Below are 22,253 nucleotides of genomic sequence, written 5' to 3' on the forward strand. Positions count from 1 at the left end.
CGATTTGGCCTCCTATGTACGAAGTGAAGGAGAGCAGGAATTTAATCACAAACAGGTTTCCCACACTGTTTGCATTGCTCTCTCCCTTCAAACACTCTTATTTAAGACATCTACAAGAAGTATCTGCCTTCTGTGCCTATTATTTTTTGTTGTTCCCTATTGAAGTAATTCCCAGAAGATTTGTTCTCTACTTTTTCCAACCCACACATCAGATATAGTTTTGGCTTAAAACTTTCTTTGTTTTCATATATAAAAAAGTGACTTGAAAGTTTGTGAAATATTCCAGAATTGTCTCACAACACTTAACCACACTTACTGCAAACTTTGTACCTTCTGTACATGACGAGCCTTGGGGATTTCTTTTAAATCTGAATGGGAGAATAAGATGTCCATGGAGGTCTCTGTGCACATGTTATATAGAACACATAAAATAAGCATCAAATACAAGGATATTTAAATCAAATGTGGATATTACAATTGGCTATCCAGCCTGTAGCAAAGAAATGTGTGTGTGTGTGTGCATTTTAATATATATATATATATATATATATATATATATATATATATATATATATATATATAAAATAAATTAAGGAGTTGTTCTAAATCTTTTACACACAACTGAGACATTTGGCTCACTATTGTTTAAAATCCATTTTTAATATTTAAATGAACTAAAAAAAAAACAGCACAATAAAACATTTTCTCGTTTTAGTAACAAAAATTGGTTGCTGCAAGGGCTTCTCATTGCATTCACAGAAGGATCTGAACAGTGGATGTTAAACAGTTTAGGCTTTTCTCTGTTTTAAAAAATATCCCCACCCAAAATATATAAATTTATTTGCTTAATCAGGGTATATACAGGGCATAGAATCCTTGCTTTTTAAAGGTTATCGAGAAAGTCTGAGGTATGCAACCAAAGCAAAAGCCAGTCAAAAAAAGTGAAACTGAAAAAAAAACAAAACAAAAATATAATTAAATAAAAGGAAAATGGAGGACGTAATTGCCTTCTAGGAGCACAGGATCACAACATTAGTGGGAGATGTTGCCGTATTTGTGCTGGTGTGATATATGCAGTTGTTTCATCTACAATCACAAGACTAAAACAACAAAAACCTCAAGCTTTGGAAAGTCAGTATATACAATGGGGCATTCAGTCTAATTTGCCAATGGATTATTTAAATGCTCATTTTTATTTGCTTCATGAAAAACACAGAATGTAGAGGTGAAATGACAAGAAACCGGAAGCAATGATGGATTTAACTTACTCTGTATATGTTTGAGCCCAAAGAAGGTTCTGATACACATGCAAGTTTTGAAAGTGGATTTAGAAATAACAGTATTGTACAAAATAATAATTACACTTTTTATAATTATCAAAATACACCTTCTTTCTTAGCACCACAATATACTTTTGTGTGTTTTTTTTTTTTCTTTGTTGATCAAGCACCATTGTTGTTTTCGTACAGCACCTGGAGAATTGAGTGAAGAGCTCTGTTTCACCTCATGTCACCAGACCCTGCCTCTTGGTCACCTCCGACTCCTCCTCCCCTGCCACGCGCTCCGATGTCCTTCACCTTCTTTCCGTAACGTGCTTTAGTCATGTGGTTCGAGCCCTACAAGGGCAACAAGCCTTTCCTGGATGACACGCGCATACATGGAAAGACATGTTTGCTACGCCAACTCTCATTCAAAACTTGCATGTGGCATAGAAAAGGGTGGGGGGGGGCTTTAAATGGGGGGTTTTGTGGCACCCAGGATGTCCTGGCTTGACTTTATTTGCTGTCCTCATCGAGTCCTTTGTTTTATTTTTCTTTGTTTATCCAAGAAAGCAGACGGGTCCAACTTCAAACCCAAACTTCTGGTTCGGGTCCCCGAAATCAGTCAACATGACATCGACGATTGGAACCTGATCAATTTTGGGAGTGTTGATCTCCATTACAGTCTTTCCATAGCCGTTTCTCGTCTGCAACAAGACAGAAAATGACACAAAAAAAAAAAACTTTTTAACGCCAACTGATTTGTGAAGAATCTACAGGAATAATCACAAATCCTTTCGCTTGGAAATCAAGATTAGAGAGCAATCTCTTCACGTCTAACATACCTGAGCAAGAACATAAACTGCCAAAAAAGGTACAAGACAAAGAGTTCTTTTCACAGTTATCAGCCGGCATTAGCTACACAGCTTTTCCATGCTATTCCATTCATTCAGGAATAATAGCTCTGTTAGGCTGGCATTGACAAGATGAAACACTTACGAGCCCCTTAATGTTTATTTGAAAGGCAAATGTTCACCTCATGGTAAAAGCATGACTTAATTATGTTTTGCTTCTGCTGGGTTTTTAAAGTACTCAGGAAAAAGGGTAAAATTCTTACAAAAAAGAAAAATGATGTATGAACAACAAATTAACAGAGGACCCAGTCCAAAGTGTAATTTGTGTTTTGAGTTACTTAGTTGCTTTAAACCACACTGATGAAGGCGATACTACTGTTTAGAGCTGGATCGGGAAGATGGAAGGTTTCTGTTTGATTTGGCCTGACTGGGTAATGGGATTAGTTAATTGGAAAGGAAACTGTGTTCACCAAACAGAAAAAGACTAGATATTACAGTTTCAATTCAATTCAATTCAATTAAATTTTATTTATATAGCACCAATTCATGAAACATGTCATCTCAAGGCACTTTACAAAGTCAAATTCAATCTGATTATACAGATTGGATCAGGACATTTTGACCAATCTGTATAATATGATTTGACTTTGTAAAGTGCCTTGAGATGACATGTTTCTTAAGGCATATGTTGAACCAATACACAGTATTTGCCCTGTTCAACTATGGTGGTATTATGCGGTCAAACATGGCACATCTGTTCACTTGTTTTCCACATTTCTTTGGTGATGGCAAAAAAACCCAACAAGGAATCTTCTTCTTCTTCTGCCGGTTCAAAGAAAGTTGCCTAAATATAATAATTTTTGTGTTTGTCTTAAAATAACAGGAAAACCTTGTTTTACAGTGGTTGCTCTCTCAAACAGTAGGTTTCTTCCCTTCCTAATGTATATTAAATTAATGACCGCTCATGGCAAGAAGGCTGTTCTGTCTTCCTATATGAGAATACTTTTAGAGAAACCAGAATTGGCTAAGATTGAAATCGGCCAGTCAAAGCTTTCCAAAAACTTGGAAACTAGGATTGGAAACTGAGCAGTGTGTCACTACTACCCAAAACACAAATTCTATTTGCTCTGCATTCAGGAACGACAATTTTATTTATGAACACTGCTTACCGAACATCCATCTGAGATGGCCTGAATGTAAGGGTTATTGTCGTAAGACATCTCCTCATCGTTGGCGCCCAGGAACCGCAGCGCCTTGTCGTAGCTGTTGCTGGACGCGTCGTACCACGCCACAGACTGGTGGCAGTTGTAGGTGAAGTTTTGCCTGGCTGAGGCTGTCAGTAGTCTGAGGAAGGTCATCTGTACCATGTTGATCGAGTTTCCATCAGCGTCCACATAGGAAAACTACCAGGGAGCACAAGGAAACAAGATAAGACAACGAATATCAGCTTAAGGATTTTCACAGTTTGACTTTGATTGCTTAAAGGAAGAGTAAGAAAAACAATACAGTACATTTATTGATTTAAAATATAAATCTGAAACTCATTTTAAATAGCTCCACTTTAAGTGTTTAATTCTGTTTGTAAGATGGTGGTCAACAGCTCATGAATACCCTTGATTTAGTTTGAAACGAAAACTGTGTGGTTAAAAAAAAGTCCCCCAACTCTTTTCAGATGGGAGGGAATCTTTATTAAATTTAGAAATCAATGTCACAAAGTCTGGATTAAAAATATAGAGACAGATTTTGGGAGCCATGTCATCTGCTGGTGTTCAAATCCAGAGTCAGTAAAACTGTATTTTATTTTAATGTACTAATATTCTTATTTCCTGAGAAAGTGAATGAGGGGTTGCGTTACTGTTAAGCCATAGTAATGGATATTCTCTTGATAGATGTCACTCTGTTTTTAATGAAGGGATATAACACACAAGTGTCACTTCTGAAATAAATGACTGAAATAACTTGTAGATGAGACAGTATTCTCAAACATTGAGATGCACTTGGAATGCATCCACACCACCAGGTTCTGTGACTGTGTTTTAGTTGTTTGGCTAAAACCTTATTTAGTCTTCTGCAATTGCAACATCAATGCAGAAAAGTGTTTCAATATTTTAGATCGATGTTTGCTTGCCACGAAGGCCACGTCTGTCTTGTCTGTAAAGCACCACATAAGTGCAGGATAGGGTGCACATTAGCCGTGAAATGAAACCAGTAAAACAAAACATCTAAGAGCTTGGATTCATCCTGTTTTTCATGAAAAAAAAGGTTCAATGACGACTTTATTTAAACTGGCAATATAGAAAAAATGTTTCCCCGTTGACTTCTGCACGCAGATCAGATGAAACATCGCATCTGCTAAAAGTTTCTTTGTTGGAAAGAGCAAACTGAGTGCCTAAGTGCCCTTTAGAATAAAACATAAAGCTCTCCTGAAACTTTTCAAGGTTTTTCTGTACACGAAGGCTAGTATCTACTAAGTATTCCGGTGAGAGACAACCACAGATTTGATGACAGGAACATGACATCTGATCTTCAGTGAAGTACATAGAGAACAATCTCATTGATGAGAATAAACTGCTTGTTATGAATATTAAAGAAAGATTTCCGATCATTTAGTCCACCGCTCTTTGTCTTGTTTTGCCAACACAATCAGCGCGCTAAGAGGCTGTATAGACCCAGAACAGTCAGGGTACCCCAGACGATCGCCGCACTCCCAGAACTTTGCCAACAGTTTTTACATGGATCTCACAACTAGACTGGAAAACCATTGGAGAAGGTGCCTTTGGCTAACAAATAATGAGTTTATAGGTCCTAACACCCCTGAGGTTGCTGCTTTTGCATGAACCAAGCACATGGAGATCGATATATACCTGGTAGTGGTCTTAGGGGTTATGTGCCACTGTACAAACATGGTTTTAAAGAGGTTTGAAGAACATCATAGAGAGTTATAGGCAGGGGTGTCCAAACTGGTACCTGGGCCAAAACTGTCAAGTCAAAGGAGCTCAAGGGTCAAAACATTTATCAAATTTTTTTGAACCAAACAAATTTTGTAATTTTTTACCTGCTCTACAAAATTTGATCATTTTAAATAAATGAGTCAGATTTTCTGTAGGAAATCAATGTGTAAATCATTGTAGATCCAAAAGTAATAAAAAAGGGTTTTGCTTATCTATTTAACAATAATAATCTGAACTTATTTTGGTCTAGCAATGAAAGAACATTATTTGAGCCGATTTTAAAGCACCAAAGTCTGCATTCGAGTAATTAAATGTCATTGGATAGATGTTACTATTAAATTAAAGAGAATGTCAAAAGTGTGTTTATTAAAAAGTGAATACTTTGTGTTGTACTTAACATTTTCACTCGTGAGATCTTACATTTTCTGTAATAATTTTGCCCTAATTAAAAACTAAAAGCTTCCATCTGCATCAGCCACCTGTGCTGGTGGACCAAATGTTCCTTGAAATGCAGTTGGGGGCCCACCCAAAATCAGTGCAGGGCCAACAAATGGCCCCCGGGCCTCACTTTGGACATGCCTGGTCTAAGAGAATGGCATCCAAACTCCTCATTCAGGACTGCATCTGCTAATTTGCCCTGACTGGCCTGTAGAGGTCCACATCTTGATTTTCATAATATGAATAACTATAGTCTAATGGCTGACATTTAAAATATAGTAATTAAGTAGACATATAAAAAAAGATACCATGTTTTTTTATAATCAAACACAACCAAACAATAATTAGAAATAATTTAGTTGTTTCTAAACATTTCAGATATTTAGAACAGTCAGTGTAGAACTAAAAAAGTACCATCACTAATTGATAATACAAGCATTATGTCTATTAGGCAGCGAACTGCAGTCTGGCTACCTGAACAGATAACTTACATGCTCAGCCAATCAACCAGCTAATACCAGCTTTTTATGCTTATGTTAATCTATAGGTAGCAGAACAGCAAAACTAGGTTATATTTTTGCTGTTCTGATGGGTGTTTATTCTGTATTTTAGTAGTTGATGTGTCAGAACTGAAACAACTGATTATTGTTATAGATACAGTTATTACATTTGTAATAATCAATACTATGTCATTTTAATAGCTGTAGGAATAATTACAAAGTTTCTAATTACAACAATCCATCCGTTTTAGTTTTTAATCTATAAACTATTCTAGAAATAATGTGACACTGTTTTTTTTCTTTTGTTTTTTTTTTTACTCAAGATTATCACATTTGCAGATAAATTTGACCTTATAGTTCCTCAACCGCTCTAATGAAATTCACTTTAACAAACATTTTATCTAAAAAAATAAACCGTATGACAGCACATGTTTGTCTCTGAATGCTTCTACAGAACCAGTGCATCAACTGACCCTACGCCTCCCTCTGAGTGATACATGACCTTTGTAAGGGTATGCTATAGGTATGAAAAACTCTTTCAGTTCAGTGACAGCATGAACTGGTTGACATTCAACATTGTACTAAAAAAACAAAAAAACAATATAAATTTCTCTATGGTCATGAAGCTATATGCCAACCTGAAGGGGAATATCAAGCTCTGACTTTCATACTACATGAAGAAAGTACTGTCAAAAGGCCAGTTTTTAACTATAATTGGAAATATACTGATAAAAGCACATAAACCCTTCAAATTGCCTCTTGTCCAGATCTCATGTTCAGCCTCTGTCTAGAATATGAAAAATGGCAAAAAAAAAAATGCAAAGTTTAGGCTCCCTTGAAGCATAGCAACCTTTGGTCACTGGCTCATAATGAAAATGGGGATATTACTGTGTGAAAACCAGTTGGAAGCTGCTAATAAACTCGAAGTACCATTGCAGGCACTTAGAGAATGCAAGACCAACACAGAAGATGAAGCACAGACTGAAGTGTGCTGAGAGCAGGGGGAGACGGATGAAAGACTAAAAACACTCACTATTTTACCACGCTTAAATTCACTGAACCATGAACCTGGAACCTCCTTAGGCCACGAGGATATTCTGACCTGCAGGCAACAAAACAAAACACATCAGTGTGTGGAGAATGTGGACATTATCATGGGTATTAGAACTTGCAATCAATCATCAAGAAAACATGAAAATAATTTGTTGTGTGATAGCACAGCCTTTAGGGTAAAATATGACTGTATTATGCAGGAACAAAATAAAGGTGTCTTTGTTTTGCTTTCTAATAATCTTCACAATGCAAAAGAGGAAACATTCGGAAGTTTGCAAAAAATAAAATAAAAATCTCTCCTGGTTAAAACAAATCCTTCTCTGATAACTACTGTATGACATGTATGTACACCCAAATGCCTATTATTTGATGAGCTTAGTGACATTATAAAGCTAAAATCACTTACCCCGTTGGATTTTTTATCTGGATAGATGCAGGTTTCGCCCCCAGCAGTGAAGTTACAGTAGACTTTGAAGGAATCCCCAGAGCAGCCTTGGTTCGGATCAATCCAGTATTCACCTGAAGAGAACCAAGAATACTTAACTATCCCGTTCATCTCATCTCCATAGATAATGATGATAAATCAATTTAGCCCACATTAAACTGTGAGGGATAGTAAAAATATGTATGAAGGGATTTCTTGCATATTTTAGTGTCATTGTGAACCTTCCAGGATCACAATGACACTAAACTTAGGCTACGTTCACACTGCAGGTCTTGATGCTCAATTCCGATTGTTTTGTGAAATCGGATTTTTTATGCGTGTCCGTTCACATTTCCAAATGTATGCCACTTGTATGTGATCTCCTGTGGGAACTGAATGCGTTCCACCTAAGTGTCCCGCATGCGCACTCGAGGACACGATTACGTAACACGTAACAATTATGCTCAGTGTTTGCGGAAGTAAACATGGGTTATAATGCTGGCACTCATTTTGGGGTCATTAATTTATTTTCTAACCGGAGCTTTCCCTCCATTGACTGCTCTCCTCATTGTAGTCCGCTATGGGTGTCGTCTTTCTTCCCGCTACTGCACAGCAGGACGCAGAATAGTGACGTTTGTCGAGTATCGGTGATGTACAGGTCGGATAAATGCGTACAGACACAGGTCACATTTGAAAAGATCAGATATGTATCGGATTCAGGACCACATATCCAAGCGCCCTGGGTCGCATTTGAAAAAATCCGATCTGTGTTGTTCAGATTGTCATGAAAAGATCAGATACAGGTCGCATATGGACAAAAAAATTGGAATTGGGTCACTTTAGGCGGCAGTGTGAACCATAGAGCCAGAGCTAACATAGAATGTCTGAATTTAAATTTAAGCATTTGTATGTGCTACATTGGTCCAGACCTAGATCCAATTAAGAATCTGTAACAAAACTTGAATCCTGAATGTTTAAATATGCTCTCCATCTGATCTTATTGAACTTAAGCTGTATTGAAAAGTGTAATAGACAAGTATAAGCCTCGTTGTGCTTTTCTGTCCCATAAAATCCGAGTAAAGTACCTACAAAGTTGTGGTTGTAATGTGATGCAACGTGAAAAAGTTCAGAGGGCATGAAAGCTTTAGTGTTCTATTCAGAATGACTATAATTCAACCAATCCATAGCCTACATATGGCTTTGTCTATAAGCACAGTTGCTGCTGACAACTACAAAAAAACATCAAAAACACTGACAACAATGGGGCTGATGATTTTACCAGAAGATTTAGGGAAAAACCTAAAATACCAAGGAAAAGACACTTGGGTTTCAGGGTCATATTTTTTAAGCTGACGTGGAAGATTTTCGTTCTTATAATTAAAGTATCATAAGAGCAAAGAGCTACTAAAACAGGCATGTATCCACATTGATATGAACATGTAGGTCCAACATAGAATATTGTGTTCCTCCTCCAACTTAAGGCAAAGATTTAAACCCAGTGTTTTAATTGGTGCTTTATACCAAAACCCATGGCTTGGATGCATGATTTAAGCTTACCATCGGGGAACTCAGGGTGGCAAAGCTGGAGGTCTTTGCATGTTCTGGCTGGGTTGTTTTGTGTGCCCATGGGGTATTTCATGCGTTCGATGTCCTGTTTGAGGTTGTTGAGCGAGCCAAAGATGGTCTCCATGCCTTCGCCATAATCCATGAAGGCGCCAGCGGCGTCCGACTGCATGTCACTGGAGCGCTTGGTCTTCTTGGGCGACTGAATGGGAAGGGGCTGGACAACCTCACCCGGTGGGCCCTGATTTCATACAAAATGGTTAGGTTTACATCTTCGCCTCGTGTGGATGGGATCATTTTAACTTATGCAATCACAGGAGGTACTAAACCCCTTTAAGAAACACTTACAGGAGGACCAGGAGGACCTATTGAACCAGTGTCTCCTTTTGGACCAGCAGGACCCTGAGAAAAAAGCAACAACATAGGTACAATGTCTTATCCAAGCTAGATTGAAAACTACCTGGTTTTATATATATATATATATATATATATATATATATATATATATATATATATATATATATATATATATATATATATATATATATATATGTGTGTGTGTGTTATAAGTAACATTTTTGTACTTACACTTGAACCCTTCGCTCCTTTAGGACCTTGAGGACCCTGTATTACATGCATTAATTTAGAAATTTAGAAAGGTCATTCAATCAGGGACGGAAACATAAACACATTTTATTAGGTATAATACATACAGGTAGACCAGGGGGACCGGGAGGACCAAGAGGACCAGCAGCTCCACCCATACCCTAACGAAATCAAAAGATTCATTAGTGGATGTGAAACAAATACAGGTTTCAGAGGCTTTTTATAACAAGAGCTAGTTACGGAAAAACAGCACGAACGGGGACGATGAATGAATGTTAGTACTCGTAAAAAGAAGGCAAAAGCAACCCTAATGACATGCTGGTTTTATGTGAATCACTGAGGTCATTATCTTATCAAGTCAACCCAAATAAAACAGGACTTTCTATCAGGTTCGAAAATAAAAACAACCACCTGAATAAACGGTCCTCCAGCCCTTTGACAAAAGAGAACATGTTGCATTCATAAACCTACATCTCAGTCTAATACATCGCTTTAAATAACAGAGAAAGGCCAGACTAAGTTCCCTTTTCAGTCATTACGCGAGGTTTATATAAAAATGGACCAAGGCCGCTGTTAGACCAGAGGTTTGCCTGCTTTCAGCGTCACTTCTCATTGAAGGGGATGGGAGAAAAAAACTATGTCAGTTTCTGTGCTGTGTCTTTGAAAGAACCTATTACTAGTTTAAAGCAATCCATACGGTGTGAGAATATTTCAGCAAAACATTTAACAGACAGAAAGTATTCACAATCATAACACATGCTGTAAAGGAGCATATGGACTACAGAGTTGCCTACAGAGAAATCGGCAAGCCTGTGAGAAGACAAAAGAAAAATAAACAGCTTGGAGGATAGAAAAATGATAAAGTAAACATTTACATTAATTATTTAAACTATGCAGAGCTAAACTTTAGCTAAGTAAGTTAGTGAAGGACAGAAAGAAAAGCAGGTTTCCAAAACTGAATGTTTTTTTAGCTTCATTGGCCCTCATGCAGGGCTTTGAACCGGTTCAAGGAACGAAAACGAAAACCGGGAACTTTTTGTATTTTACAGGGAACAGAAATGAAACCTGAAACGTTTTTTATTTTTTATGTTCTGGAACTGGAACACTTATTTAAAAATAATGGTAACAGGTTAATATCGGTTTTATTTCGTTCCTCAAAGTTTTCGTTGCCTAATTAACTAACTAAAAAAAAGTTATTATTTTCCTGCGCACGTTACCATGACGGCTGAGGTTCACTTCCTGTGTGACATCACATCACACATTCGCTGACTGATTGGAGAGAGAGAGGTGTCTCCACTAGAGCTACACATCTTAAATAAGAGGTAAATTACGATCCATCGTTAAGTAAAACGCTCATTCCAAACACAATATCAATATCTATATTTGTCAAACTAAAGGAACGCGAAATTAACCGTTCTGGGAACAGTATTTTTTTTGTTTTAACCGGTTCGGGAACGTCCATTTATTGGTGGAACTCATAATCGGAAACGTTATAATTTCGTTTCTGTTCGGAACGAACCGATTGGGGAAAAAAATCGGTTCAAAGCCCTGCCCTCATGTGGTGACCGGATGTTCGGAAACTCAAAAGTCAGATCCTTTTGTGATCCATGAATGCACCATGGGCTACCACGCCACGCTGACAACGAGACTCTTTGTTGCAGACGTCATTATCGACTGAAGACTCACAGTTAGCTATTTTTTTTTAAAGTCAGAGGAAGCCCAGAGATGCGAGAATTATTTCTCTGTTTTATTCCGTTTTCTCCAACATGGGTCCAGTGCGTTCTGGCTGTGAAAAAGCCAGAACAAAAAACAAAGGAGAAATAACGTGCGTCTGTCATGGAACGAACTGGATTTGGAAATGTCTGCAACCTTCTGGAAATCTCAGCGTTAAGATGAAATCTACGTTTTTGTTGGCGGGATAACACCCATACTGTGGTTTAAATAATCCTAGCTGTGCTAAATGTACTGTTCGCTAACATAAAATACTCAAGACAGTTCAAAATGTCAGCTAGATAACTTTTTAGACGGTAATAAAAAATAATTATTTAAAATATAAAAGATTAACGATTGTTTGTAAGCAGGATGGCAAGAAAAATAACAGCAATGCTGTCCTTATTTCTTTTGGTATTAGGGCGTCTAAAGCGAAATATCTGTATTGGCTAAAACTGATATCGGCAGGTCAAAGCTTTACAAAATCTGCAGATTATAAATTCTGATTGGTTTTAATAGTTATACTCACTCTGAAGGTGGTCCAAAAACAGTGGCAGAGACAGAGACAATAAAGCACTGCAGTGCCTGCGTTTTCAGCCGCACCTGACCAGAGGTTGAACCAATCGAAGCTTTTGCTTCTGTTTTCTACAGCAGTAAGTGAGAGGATGCAGGCTGCAGAGCCTAGCCATGCATCAGCAGGGCTTAGCTATGCAGCACGAGCTCAAACAACAGCGACCGTGGCGACACCTTTGGCCACAGCGAAAGGACAAATGGGATGAGCATTGGTATGAGGTGAAGGCCGAACGGCACTTACAGAGTCACCTTTGCCACCAGGAGAACCCTGGGGCCCGGGAAGACCTCGATCTCCCTTCTCTCCTTGCTCTCCGGGGGGTCCAATCAGACCAATCAGACCCGGGTGACCCTGCAGGGTGAAGACAAACATGCGCACACACAAGACAGTCAAATCGACGAGAAATGTCAGCAGAGTAATACATCTACGTCGCGCTGCCAGGGATTTATCTGAACCTGCCATCCCAGTTTAAGCAGGTCAACTGGGAGGGTCGCTTCTGCAACTCATACGAAAGAACCTCTCAGCAAATGCAAAGGTCGTTTCACCGCACGGATGTAAGGAGTTTTGAAATAAGCAATCTCCAGCCGGGCGACGAGATTCAGCCGCATTAAAAATGTAGCCCACACACGCGCACACACACACACACACACACACACATACACACACACACAGTCTGTTGCGTGCTTTCAAATAGTTTCTCTCAAGCCATCATGTCAGGGCGTGGGAGGCAATTTAGATAGAGTAATGTGCCCTGTCTGAATATCCTTAGCAGTTATTCTTCACCAGCAAATGTGACAGTGGGAGCAAAGAAAATAGAAAGATTGGACAGATTGGAGTGATACATCATATTCCGCTGCTTTTTCATCCCCAGCGAGAACGTTTTCTTTTTCAGGAGCTAAGACAAAAAGTGAATTCATTTTTTTTTTCGAGATTGTTCAAATAATACACAATTATACTAAAATAAAACACAGAAGCACCAGTGCTGTTCGCCTGATGTAACCCTGCAGACTACAGTCTGAGCCACACTGCTGCATAGAGGGTCCTGTAAATAATGCCGGGCTTTTCTCGGATTCAAAAAATGCAACAAGCTTGCAATCGGATGCACAAATAAAAAGGGGGGGGGGGGGAGAAGAGACTCACCTTTTCACCTTTGGAGCCAGGGTCACCTTTCAAGCCTGGAAGACCCGGAGGGCCCTGCGTGACAGACGCGTTGAAATTTTTATTTCACTCAGAAAAATCAATCAGAGCAATTAGAAAAGCACTCTAAGAAGAAAAGGTGCAGATGGAAAAGGGGAGTGTGACAAAACTAATTTAATAAAATGAGACAAGACACATCCATAAAATATGACGTCAGCAGGGGCCAAATTGCGCGAGTTGCGGTACGGTGCGAACGCTGGGTTCTAAAGTTCACTAAAGAGAGAGAAGAAGTCTGGTAATAAATAAATCCGGACAGGGAGAGAAGGCAGGACTGACTCTGAATACTTACCATTGGACCTGGTGGACCATCCTGTCCTGGGGCACCGGGCAGCCCTTGTTCACCCTGTGAAAAAACATTAAATTGTAGAGAGCATTATGGGCTGCTGCATTTTCACCGCTCCGCCATTGATTTCCTCTGAGCAACTCGATGATTAATAGCCCAAACAGGGAGAAAAAGTGTGCTGGAATAAACAAGTAAAACTAAAGTATAAGCCAAATGGGAGTATTGATTATTCCATGAAGTCTATCATCATACCTTAGCAGTGATTTTATGTGTGTGTGTGTGCACTGTAGGTGTGTGCCTCAGTTGGCCTGTGCACGCCTCTGTGAGAGTGCCGCTCGCCGTCTGCAGCGCCTTCCAACAGCTTTCATTGGAAAAGATCTTTTTCCCAGAGTTTGTCACGTCTCAACCACAAACTTCAATGTGTTTTGTTGGCATTTCACAGGAGAAACTAGCTAAGAGAAACGATGTGTGGTTTTTAAAAGTTTTAAGACATCGAAAGAGTGAGGCACACACTTGGACTGGTTTTACTGGATTATGCTTTGGAGGATTGGGGTGTATGGGTCCATATACACTTGTAAAATTGTTTAAAAACATATTATATGTATTTCGATACCTTTTCATTGGTCTGTTAGACACAATCCCCATTTTATACACTAGAATTTGCATTTGTACCATGACAAAATGTAAGTCACATTCAAGGGTCATGAGTAGTTTTACAAGGCATCATTAGCCTGCAAACATCATGATGCTGCAGTGACTTACCACAGGACCAGGGATTCCACGCAGACCCTCTGGACCTGGCTTCCCAGGAGGTCCTTGGGGGCCAACAGGTCCTGTTTTACCAGCTGGGCCCTCAGCACCTGCTTCACCCTTTATGTGGATATGGGGGAAAATAATCAAACTAAGACATGTAAACATGTATATAAATGTTTTTAATGTGAGCGAACAGGACACAACTATAACGTCTTCACTTCTCAAATCATTTACCAAATAAAGTAGCTAAACAGCTGGAATTTAAAATGTTCAATCTAAATATGAAGGTGGAACAAAATAACAGACGATAATGAAGCAATGCAGATAAAAGACGGCGTGTGTGATGGCCTCAGAAATCTACAACCCATTAACAATTTCGGTATGTTGTTGTCAACTGTGCATTGTAGCCTCTCAGAGCTTCAGAGTACTTTTTATCAGTTCAGTCGCAGCCTGCAGAGTTTGAAATAGCAGTGCAGTTTGCATGTAAGGCAATTGCCATCATGTAAGCGAGGGTCTAAAAGAATATCTGCTTTAAATACGGCTCAGAACAGGCATAATAATAGATGCTTTAGCTCTGAATAAAAAGAAAGTACGTGGACAAAAGTCACAGTAAATCAAGTCTTGGCTGAGAAGTAGGTGGAGATTAGAGGTTTACAGCAAAGCTCTAAACACGGTTTCACAGGTTTTCCTTCTCCGGCTGGATACAGCTGCACAGCTCTCTGTTTCAGATCATTAAGATTATTTCAATATCTACAACCCTTTTCATATTGAGAGGCTTTCACGCAACGCAAATATTAAATTAACCAGTAAGCATTAAATTAACCAGTAAGCGTACAGAAGGATCACAAAACTATTCCCATTTTAATTACACTTTGCTGGAAATAATTACGTTCAGACTCAAGTAGCCACGGCGGCAGCAATAAGGGGATGGATTGTGCTGCCTGTGCCAGCTGACGGTAATTGATTCTGAAAACAACATATGTATAGATTTCCACCCTGATGAAAATAAGACATTGCTTGGACAAATCACAGCTCAATGTCACCTAACTTTGGAGCAAAATAACACAGAATGACGGCTACACTAAAAACCCGTAAAATTGTTTCTCTTTGCTCAGGGCACAGAACCAAAGAGCAACCAGCAGAACTTCATTTTACTGCAATAAGACGTATCCGTACATTCCCATGTACTCTGCAATGGAGGTTAAACCATTCAGCTGAGTTGACTCTGCCGAGCAAAGAGCGGATGGATTTCCTTACCTTGGCGCCCTTCTCTCCTTGCCTGCCCTCTGCTCCAAGAGCTCCAGGAGGTCCCTGAGAAGTCACAGGACAGAGTTTCAGCAATTCAACCCAGCACAACAGCAACGTAGAGGAAAGCGGGTGTTGTAGTTCATAGAGTACAGCACTGTAGGTATGCCGTTGTCAGCAAGTCTGCAGCCATCGATTCAGCTCCAAGTTCTTGATTTGTAATGACACTTCTGGCTGTGCCACTGCCTCAGGAAAAAGCTTTTTAACCGCTATTACTGACTGCAGATTTGGCCCAACAAAAAATCTGTCTGAATTACCTGAAGAGAAGTTGATATATATTTTTTAATCAACCAAATAGTCTGTTAGCTAATGTTTTCAAGTACCAGAAATCCCCTGCATGAACTCATGCCTAATTAACCCATCCAAGGTCCAGGGTTGATCGAAAAACGTAGAACTACTTTTCAGCTGAATTTCAGAGTTCAACTTGAAGGTTTAAATGGAAAAATGGTGCAAGCTGTGTGCATTTTCATATCAAGGCAGACCATTCTCTTTAACGGTAATAATAATGTTATATTCTGAATGAAAAGACCTTTTGAGTTAAATGAACTGGCTGATTCTTTCTAACCGCTAAACAACGGCAGAACATTCATCGAAAAAAGTTGTGTCTTGTGGCGACATCTGAAAATTGTTTCAAACTCAGCCCTTATTGTATTTTGCTCCTAGATTTACCCAGGTTACGAGATAAACTAAGCAACATATATTTAAGTCCACAAATATTCAGACCCCTTTTCAGATTTAGATTTTAATTAATCAGATTTGTATTTTTCTGAAAGGAAAGGTAAATGGTTTGTACCTGTATGGCGCTTTATCAAGTCCCAAAGCGCTTCACACTACAGTCATTCACACCCTGACGGTGGTGAGCTATGTTAGTAGCCACAGCTGCCCTGGGCCATCCAGTGACACCACCGGACCCTCTGACCACCGCCAGCAGGCACTTTGGGGGAAATGTCTTGCCCAAGGACACAACAACCGAGGGGATCAAACCGGCAACCCACCAATTGCAGGACAAACTCCCTAACTCCTGCGTCCCTGCCGCCCCTGTCTCACATCTCAAAACATAAACAACGACGTGAAAGGAGAATCTTTTGAAAAAGAACATTTATCTGTGTTAACACTTAAAAAAATGATACGTTAAAAATGATTCGGAGCCTTCAATAACGAATGGAAAAAGATGGATTGGCGACGCGGCATCCAAAGCCTTCTTGTTATTGCGGACCAGCTTTTTGCATCTCTTCTCTGGTATTTTGATTATTTATCTGTTGTGATGAGCTCGGCATCTTTCAGATTCCGATCGCTCTCAGATTTAAATCAGCGCTGGCTTGGCCACTTCAAAACATTAATAAAACTGAAAGATTATTTGAAACCTAAATCTGTCTGCATAACTCTTTAGAAAATGTTTCTCAGTCAGATATTTACAGACCAAATCAAAGCAAGCAAAAAAAAAAAGAAAAGAAAAACAGAGATGCAATGCTCTAGTCTGGGGGGGGGGATTAAATAATATTTATTACAAGAGACTTTGTAGAGCCTTCTCCTGGGCATTTTTTTAATTTGATTTCTTATTGACTATTTGTCCTGGTTGATAAATGCAAAGTAGAAACATTCTTCAAACATAGAAATTCATCCAGTGACATCAAACATGCACTTGTTCTGCTATGCCAAGATCTATTTGAGTGAGTGTCCTTTGTCTGCCCACAGAAACACACAATCACGCTGAGAGATTCAAACGGGAACACACAGCCTTCTTCAATCACGCCAACGTTTGCTCGGCCGTATCTTCTCTCCGGTCAGAGTCTCTCCTACCCACAAGGATCCCTTTCAACTCCACCTCTAGTCTCCATCTTCAAACCGCCCTCCGCCATTGCTTCTGCTCTGATCTGCCCGACAGCGGCCTGAGTGTTGTTGACTGAGAGCCTATAATGTGAGCTCTCCTCAGGTCTTGGAGCTTTCATCTTCTCCTGATTTGTACCTCTTACTGGTGGTGAAGAGCCTGCCTCTTCATCGCCACAAAGAACCATTTCAGCCGAGGCATTTTAGACTGCAGCGGGTGTGAGAGTATAGGTGCGCTCCTCGTGTCAAGGTTCCCTCAAGCGCCCTTTTTGTTAATTCTACAGTGCTGTGCTTCAAAGGCTCATTATCAAGGTTTTCACTGGATAACGTTTCTTCAGATGAGGAAAAAAAAAAAAATCTGCACTGTCTCCCAGCCCGCTTGATTTGCTCAATAATACTGTTCTACTTTCAATCAAGTCTGAGACAGAAACACGTTTCCAGTAAAGAACCACAAGCAAACCAGAGTAATGAAATGAGGAATGTGGACAGGCACGTCTTGGATCCTCAGACAGGCAAGAAGTGCTTAAAAACACTTAACTATGGGAAAAAATGAAGAGAATCTAGAAAAAAAAAAAAGATTCAAAAGGCCAAAAGACTATTCTGCCAAGAAATTACCCATTCAGGGGAGAGACCTGCAGGACAGTACTGATCATTTTAGAGCCTCTTTTCTTCCTAAGCCTCCCTGAACGTGTGTGTTATCACAAAATAGCGATTTCCTAAACACAATCCCCTGGCTTTTCAGGAGCTGCATTTGTTTCTACCATAATAATGAATCCAATGTATATTTCTGTGGATGCAGAAGAAAAGCAGTCAGGCTTATTTTGAAAAGGCAGTGCATGCTTAATTTTCTCAATGGACAAAAAATAAATAAATACAAAATCTGTATTTTCCTGAAATTTGGTGAGTCAGTTGTTTTTTACTCCCCAAAACTAGAAAACAGGTTGCCTAGTTACTGTAGTGTCTCCTTTGTCAGCTTTCATTAGTTCACAGACACAGCTGAGCGAGACTTAAAGACATATCAATGTTACATGCCAAAATGTCTTCCGTCTTGGTTAATGATCATAACCAAGTCAAGCTCGCTTAAACGGCATATTTTATATTCGGAGACAGAGAGATTTTGGAAGTTTAAAGCCTAAATAATCACAGCTTTTTTTTTTTAAAGCAACACTTTTCTGAAATATAAAAAGCCTTTGGGGCACCCTACTCTAAAACAGAAAAGCATTTTCATATATGGGTTATAGTGTACAATATGCATCTAAAAGGCAACCACATTTATTGATAAAAACAGAAAATGTATTGTTTTGACAAAAATATCTCTAATAGGAACACATTGAATAAATAGTGTGTGTGTGTGTGTGTGGGCCATGAAGAACAAGCTGGAGAAAGAACTCTGAGGTTCCTCAGGGATCCTCTTTGCAGGAAATGTGGGGCTGCTTTGTCTAAGTTAACCGGTGAAGAGGACAGGCTTCTCCTTATCTCCTAAACCACCATTGCGAACAGCATTTTTTTTTATTCTGGCTTTACTGAAAACATTTGGAAACTTGTGAAAGCTTGCGTTCAAAGGGTCGTGGGAGCTGCCAGGGCCCGTCTCCCGTTCCAAAGCTGTCACAGGTGGCTCCTCCAGCAGCGGTCGCTTCCCAGCTGGAGCCAGACCAGCTCCCTAAGTGTCAAGACTGCTAATGACTTGTGAAGCCATGAAGCCAGACAGTCAGGGCAGGATGAAAATATAAAATCATCTTTGTCTAAGATAAATCACAACACTAAACTAAATATATACGATTAAATCTAATCAGATTATTAATGTTGACTGAATACAAAAAAAAATTAGGTATTTGTTCAAAACTACTAAACTACTACTGGACCATTGGCCTGAAATCCAAACCAAGGTATCAGGAAAACTTTCAAGTTTCAAGGCAATTCAGCCTTTCAAATGCAATAGATACTTTGTTCTTCCAAACATAATAAAAACATTCATTTTAAATAATAGTGATTTTTAATATTGATCAAAACAATTGTGATTATAATTTTGGGATGACAATATATGTCTTTATATGAACATTTTGACAGCTCCACTAGTTAAACCCTCTTGAGAAAAAGATTGACTGGTTCTATAGAAAAGGGAACATTTTAGCTGCTTCCTTAGTTTTATACAGCCCTCTAATAGCATATAGTGTTTTCTGCGGAGAGAGATGTTTGCAAAAATGTGCTGGTGTGACCCAAGTACCCAAAAGACCCAGACCAGACATTGCACTGTCTATCTTAATGCTGACAAAGTTTTACCTTTTTTAAATAATTTTTTTATTACAGGCCGACACTCACCATTGTGGTGAATAACAGCCAGACCGGGCTGTTCACAGAGAGCTTTTAATCGCCTGGGTAAGGTGCTGGTCAACTAGGTCTCGCAGATACTGCTTTAAGACAATATTTCTCCTAACTTCTCAGGAAAAGTCAAACTAAAAACTTCATAAATTCATATTTGAACTGTAGACTTCACCATCAATACTTTCTGCTTTGGATAAAAGTATTGATAACTTATACTGATTGCATTGGCAGTTGTTTTGGCAACTTTTGGCTAGCTTTTTGCTCACTTTATTTGTTCATGCTTTTTTTTTTTAAATGTAGCTTGCTTCCAGAAGCATAAATCAATAGCACTATCATGATAGATATTTAAAAAGGAAAAGTTGGAAAATTATGCTATAGGGCCCTAAAATGAGACATTTAATGCTTTTTCTGCAGGATGAAGTCAGAAACCGTTAATAATTGGTCTGCGTAGTGCTTGTTTTGGTATGTGTTAATTGGGGTGAGACCTATCTGTCTGGGTTTGTGTTGACATTTTAAGATCTGCCCATCAAAAATGATTAAAAGCAGTAAATGGGACACCGTCTACGTCAATTAAAAGGAGAAATTACATGACAAGATAATTGCGTCACAATGAACACGTTCAATGATTACAGCTTTTATTGTTTGTTTTATTAGCTGTTGAATCTGCCCTTCTTTTCTTATAAATCCTCTTAACCACTTTACAAGATGCATCTTATGCTTCTGTGTTGCAGCTGCTGTCAGTCAGGCAGCCGTGGATCAATAATGTGTCAGACTTGCTGCACATCTTTTGTTTTATTTTTTTTTTCCCCCTCTTACACAGGGACACAAACTGGAAACCACAGCTCCATTTTTCCAGCTTTTGGTCTTTTTTTTTCTTCTTCTTTTAGTAAGCCTTTCAATTTCTTGCCAAGGGGGGGAGAAAAATCGATTCATGATTTTCACATCCTGACATTCATTTCTCCGTAGGCTTTAAAAAGGCTTTACTTCACAGATAGCGTAACACCTTGACCCTGTAAATCACCCACTTTGTTTTTGCCACTCTGCCTTTAATGAGAATGAATCTCTCCAGCTTTGGAGCCAAAATTGGGTGGTGGAGGAGGAGCTGCTGCCAGGTGAAGCAATATTCCTCCATTGGCTAAGAGGCCAGCATAAAATGACCCACACAATGCAATGGTTATCTTTTTGAATAAAAGATAACCATTGCATTGTTTTACCAAGAATTTACTCATCATCAAGATCAACTTTTTAAATAATGCAGTCAAACAACGGGGCCATCATCTAGTGGAGACTGCATTGTGGCTGGAAGCCTGAGCAGTGATGCACACACAACTACTGGAGGGAAATTAGCTCTAGCAGCCAAAGACTTACTCTCTTGCCAGGTGGACCAGGTGGGCCAGCCTCTCCTGATGGACCTGGGGGTCCCTGTAAACAAGCAGAGAACAAAGAATGATGAGAAGGGAGCATGGATCATTAAATCACACAGCTCGCTGGACGGTAACAGCTCAGTAACCCCGACACAGTCAATAAGACTAACTCATATGTTGATAAATGGCAGCACTTTTCCATCTAGATTTTTATTTTTTTATTTTTTTTTTGCAGTAAAGTGCAAGCAATCCCTGCAGATGTTCAACGTTTATTCTGGTCAAAAATTGACAGTGCAGTTCATTTTTCGCATCACAGGGTGACTGCAAAGTTACAAATACTTTAAAAAGTCGTTTTGGACAATATTAAATGTTAGACATTACAATTATAGTGCATTTGTTCTAAATAAAATCTTCAGCAATCATTAAACAGTTATTTAGGGAACAATTCCCAACCCGGACAATTTATTCAGAATTTACCGGAAGATGTTGGTTAAGTTAATGCGCATCGCATAAAATTGTGTGCAACGTCCAGATAAGAACAGCATGTCTGAGATGTTTATATTAATATGGATTATATTCTGAATTAATATATCAGCTCGATACCAGTTAAGAGCTGCTCTGTGACCTCTGATTGAGAAGGTTTCTGTGCTGGAGCATGAATCTGTGTTTTTATTCAGCTTTAGCTAATTTAGCGCTAACGCTAAAGTCAAATTTTCAATCCATATGTTTATTGTTTTAAGACTAAAGACAAACCAGAAGCTTTCAATAAAGAAACATTAAAGGCTCACACTGGTTACTATACTCTTGCAAAGGAGATTCTGGATTGAGAAATGTTATATTTGACTATTATTTGTTTTTTTAAACTGTTGATTGTACTGTTTTTTTTTTTTTTGTTCTTGAATTTGATGTCTAAAAAATGACAAAGATCAGGTTAACTACAGCAGCTATAGGTCAAAAGTTTGGACACAACATAACATTTGTAGAAAACAATGATCATATTTTCAATTTTATTCTTTGCAGCAAAATAAACATGAATATTATAAAAAACGTCACTGAGAGTTTTTTACTATAGGCCTACTTATTAGGTAGCCTACATGTGTTTTTTTCTCTAGCTTAGAAATTGTTATCTTCAAAGTAACCTCATCTTAGTTATTATTTAACTCATTTTGTTCAGTAGGTGCATTTTAAAAAATGCTTAAAAACTGGTTGCATTTGGTTCATTTAGTTAGGAGTCTTTCAGCTGTTATAGTTACATAAATCATACTAAAAATAG

General features: G+C 38.8%; 1 protein-coding gene across 4 annotated transcripts in view; it reads right to left on the bottom strand.

Moving 5' to 3' along the window:
* Window positions 1-639: 639 nt before the first annotated feature.
* col11a1a (collagen, type XI, alpha 1a) overlaps window positions 640-22,253 on the bottom strand; it is a 114,973-nt gene continuing 93,359 nt past the window's right edge. For all 4 annotated transcript variants that reach the window (XM_036125466.1, XM_036125464.1, XM_036125465.1 and 1 more), the window contains 14 exons: window positions 20,985-21,038; window positions 15,420-15,473; window positions 14,172-14,279; window positions 13,416-13,469; window positions 13,070-13,123; window positions 12,173-12,280; window positions 9,756-9,809; window positions 9,631-9,666; window positions 9,391-9,444; window positions 9,037-9,283; window positions 7,462-7,574; window positions 7,036-7,104; window positions 3,283-3,516; window positions 640-1,966 (listed from right to left, as the gene is read on the bottom strand). In XM_036125466.1, coding sequence (XP_035981359.1) covers window positions 1,820-1,966; window positions 3,283-3,516; window positions 7,036-7,104; window positions 7,462-7,574; window positions 9,037-9,283; window positions 9,391-9,444; window positions 9,631-9,666; window positions 9,756-9,809; window positions 12,173-12,280; window positions 13,070-13,123; window positions 13,416-13,469; window positions 14,172-14,279; window positions 15,420-15,473; window positions 20,985-21,038 — 1,386 coding nt within the window. In that variant the 3' untranslated portion in view covers window positions 640-1,819. The remainder of the gene's footprint in view (window positions 1,967-3,282; window positions 3,517-7,035; window positions 7,105-7,461; window positions 7,575-9,036; window positions 9,284-9,390; window positions 9,445-9,630; window positions 9,667-9,755; window positions 9,810-12,172; window positions 12,281-13,069; window positions 13,124-13,415; window positions 13,470-14,171; window positions 14,280-15,419; window positions 15,474-20,984; window positions 21,039-22,253) is intronic.

The sequence above is a fragment of the Fundulus heteroclitus genome, chromosome 21, assembly GCF_011125445.2.
Source record: "Fundulus heteroclitus isolate FHET01 chromosome 21, MU-UCD_Fhet_4.1, whole genome shotgun sequence".
NCBI lineage: Eukaryota > Metazoa > Chordata > Actinopteri > Cyprinodontiformes > Fundulidae > Fundulus > Fundulus heteroclitus.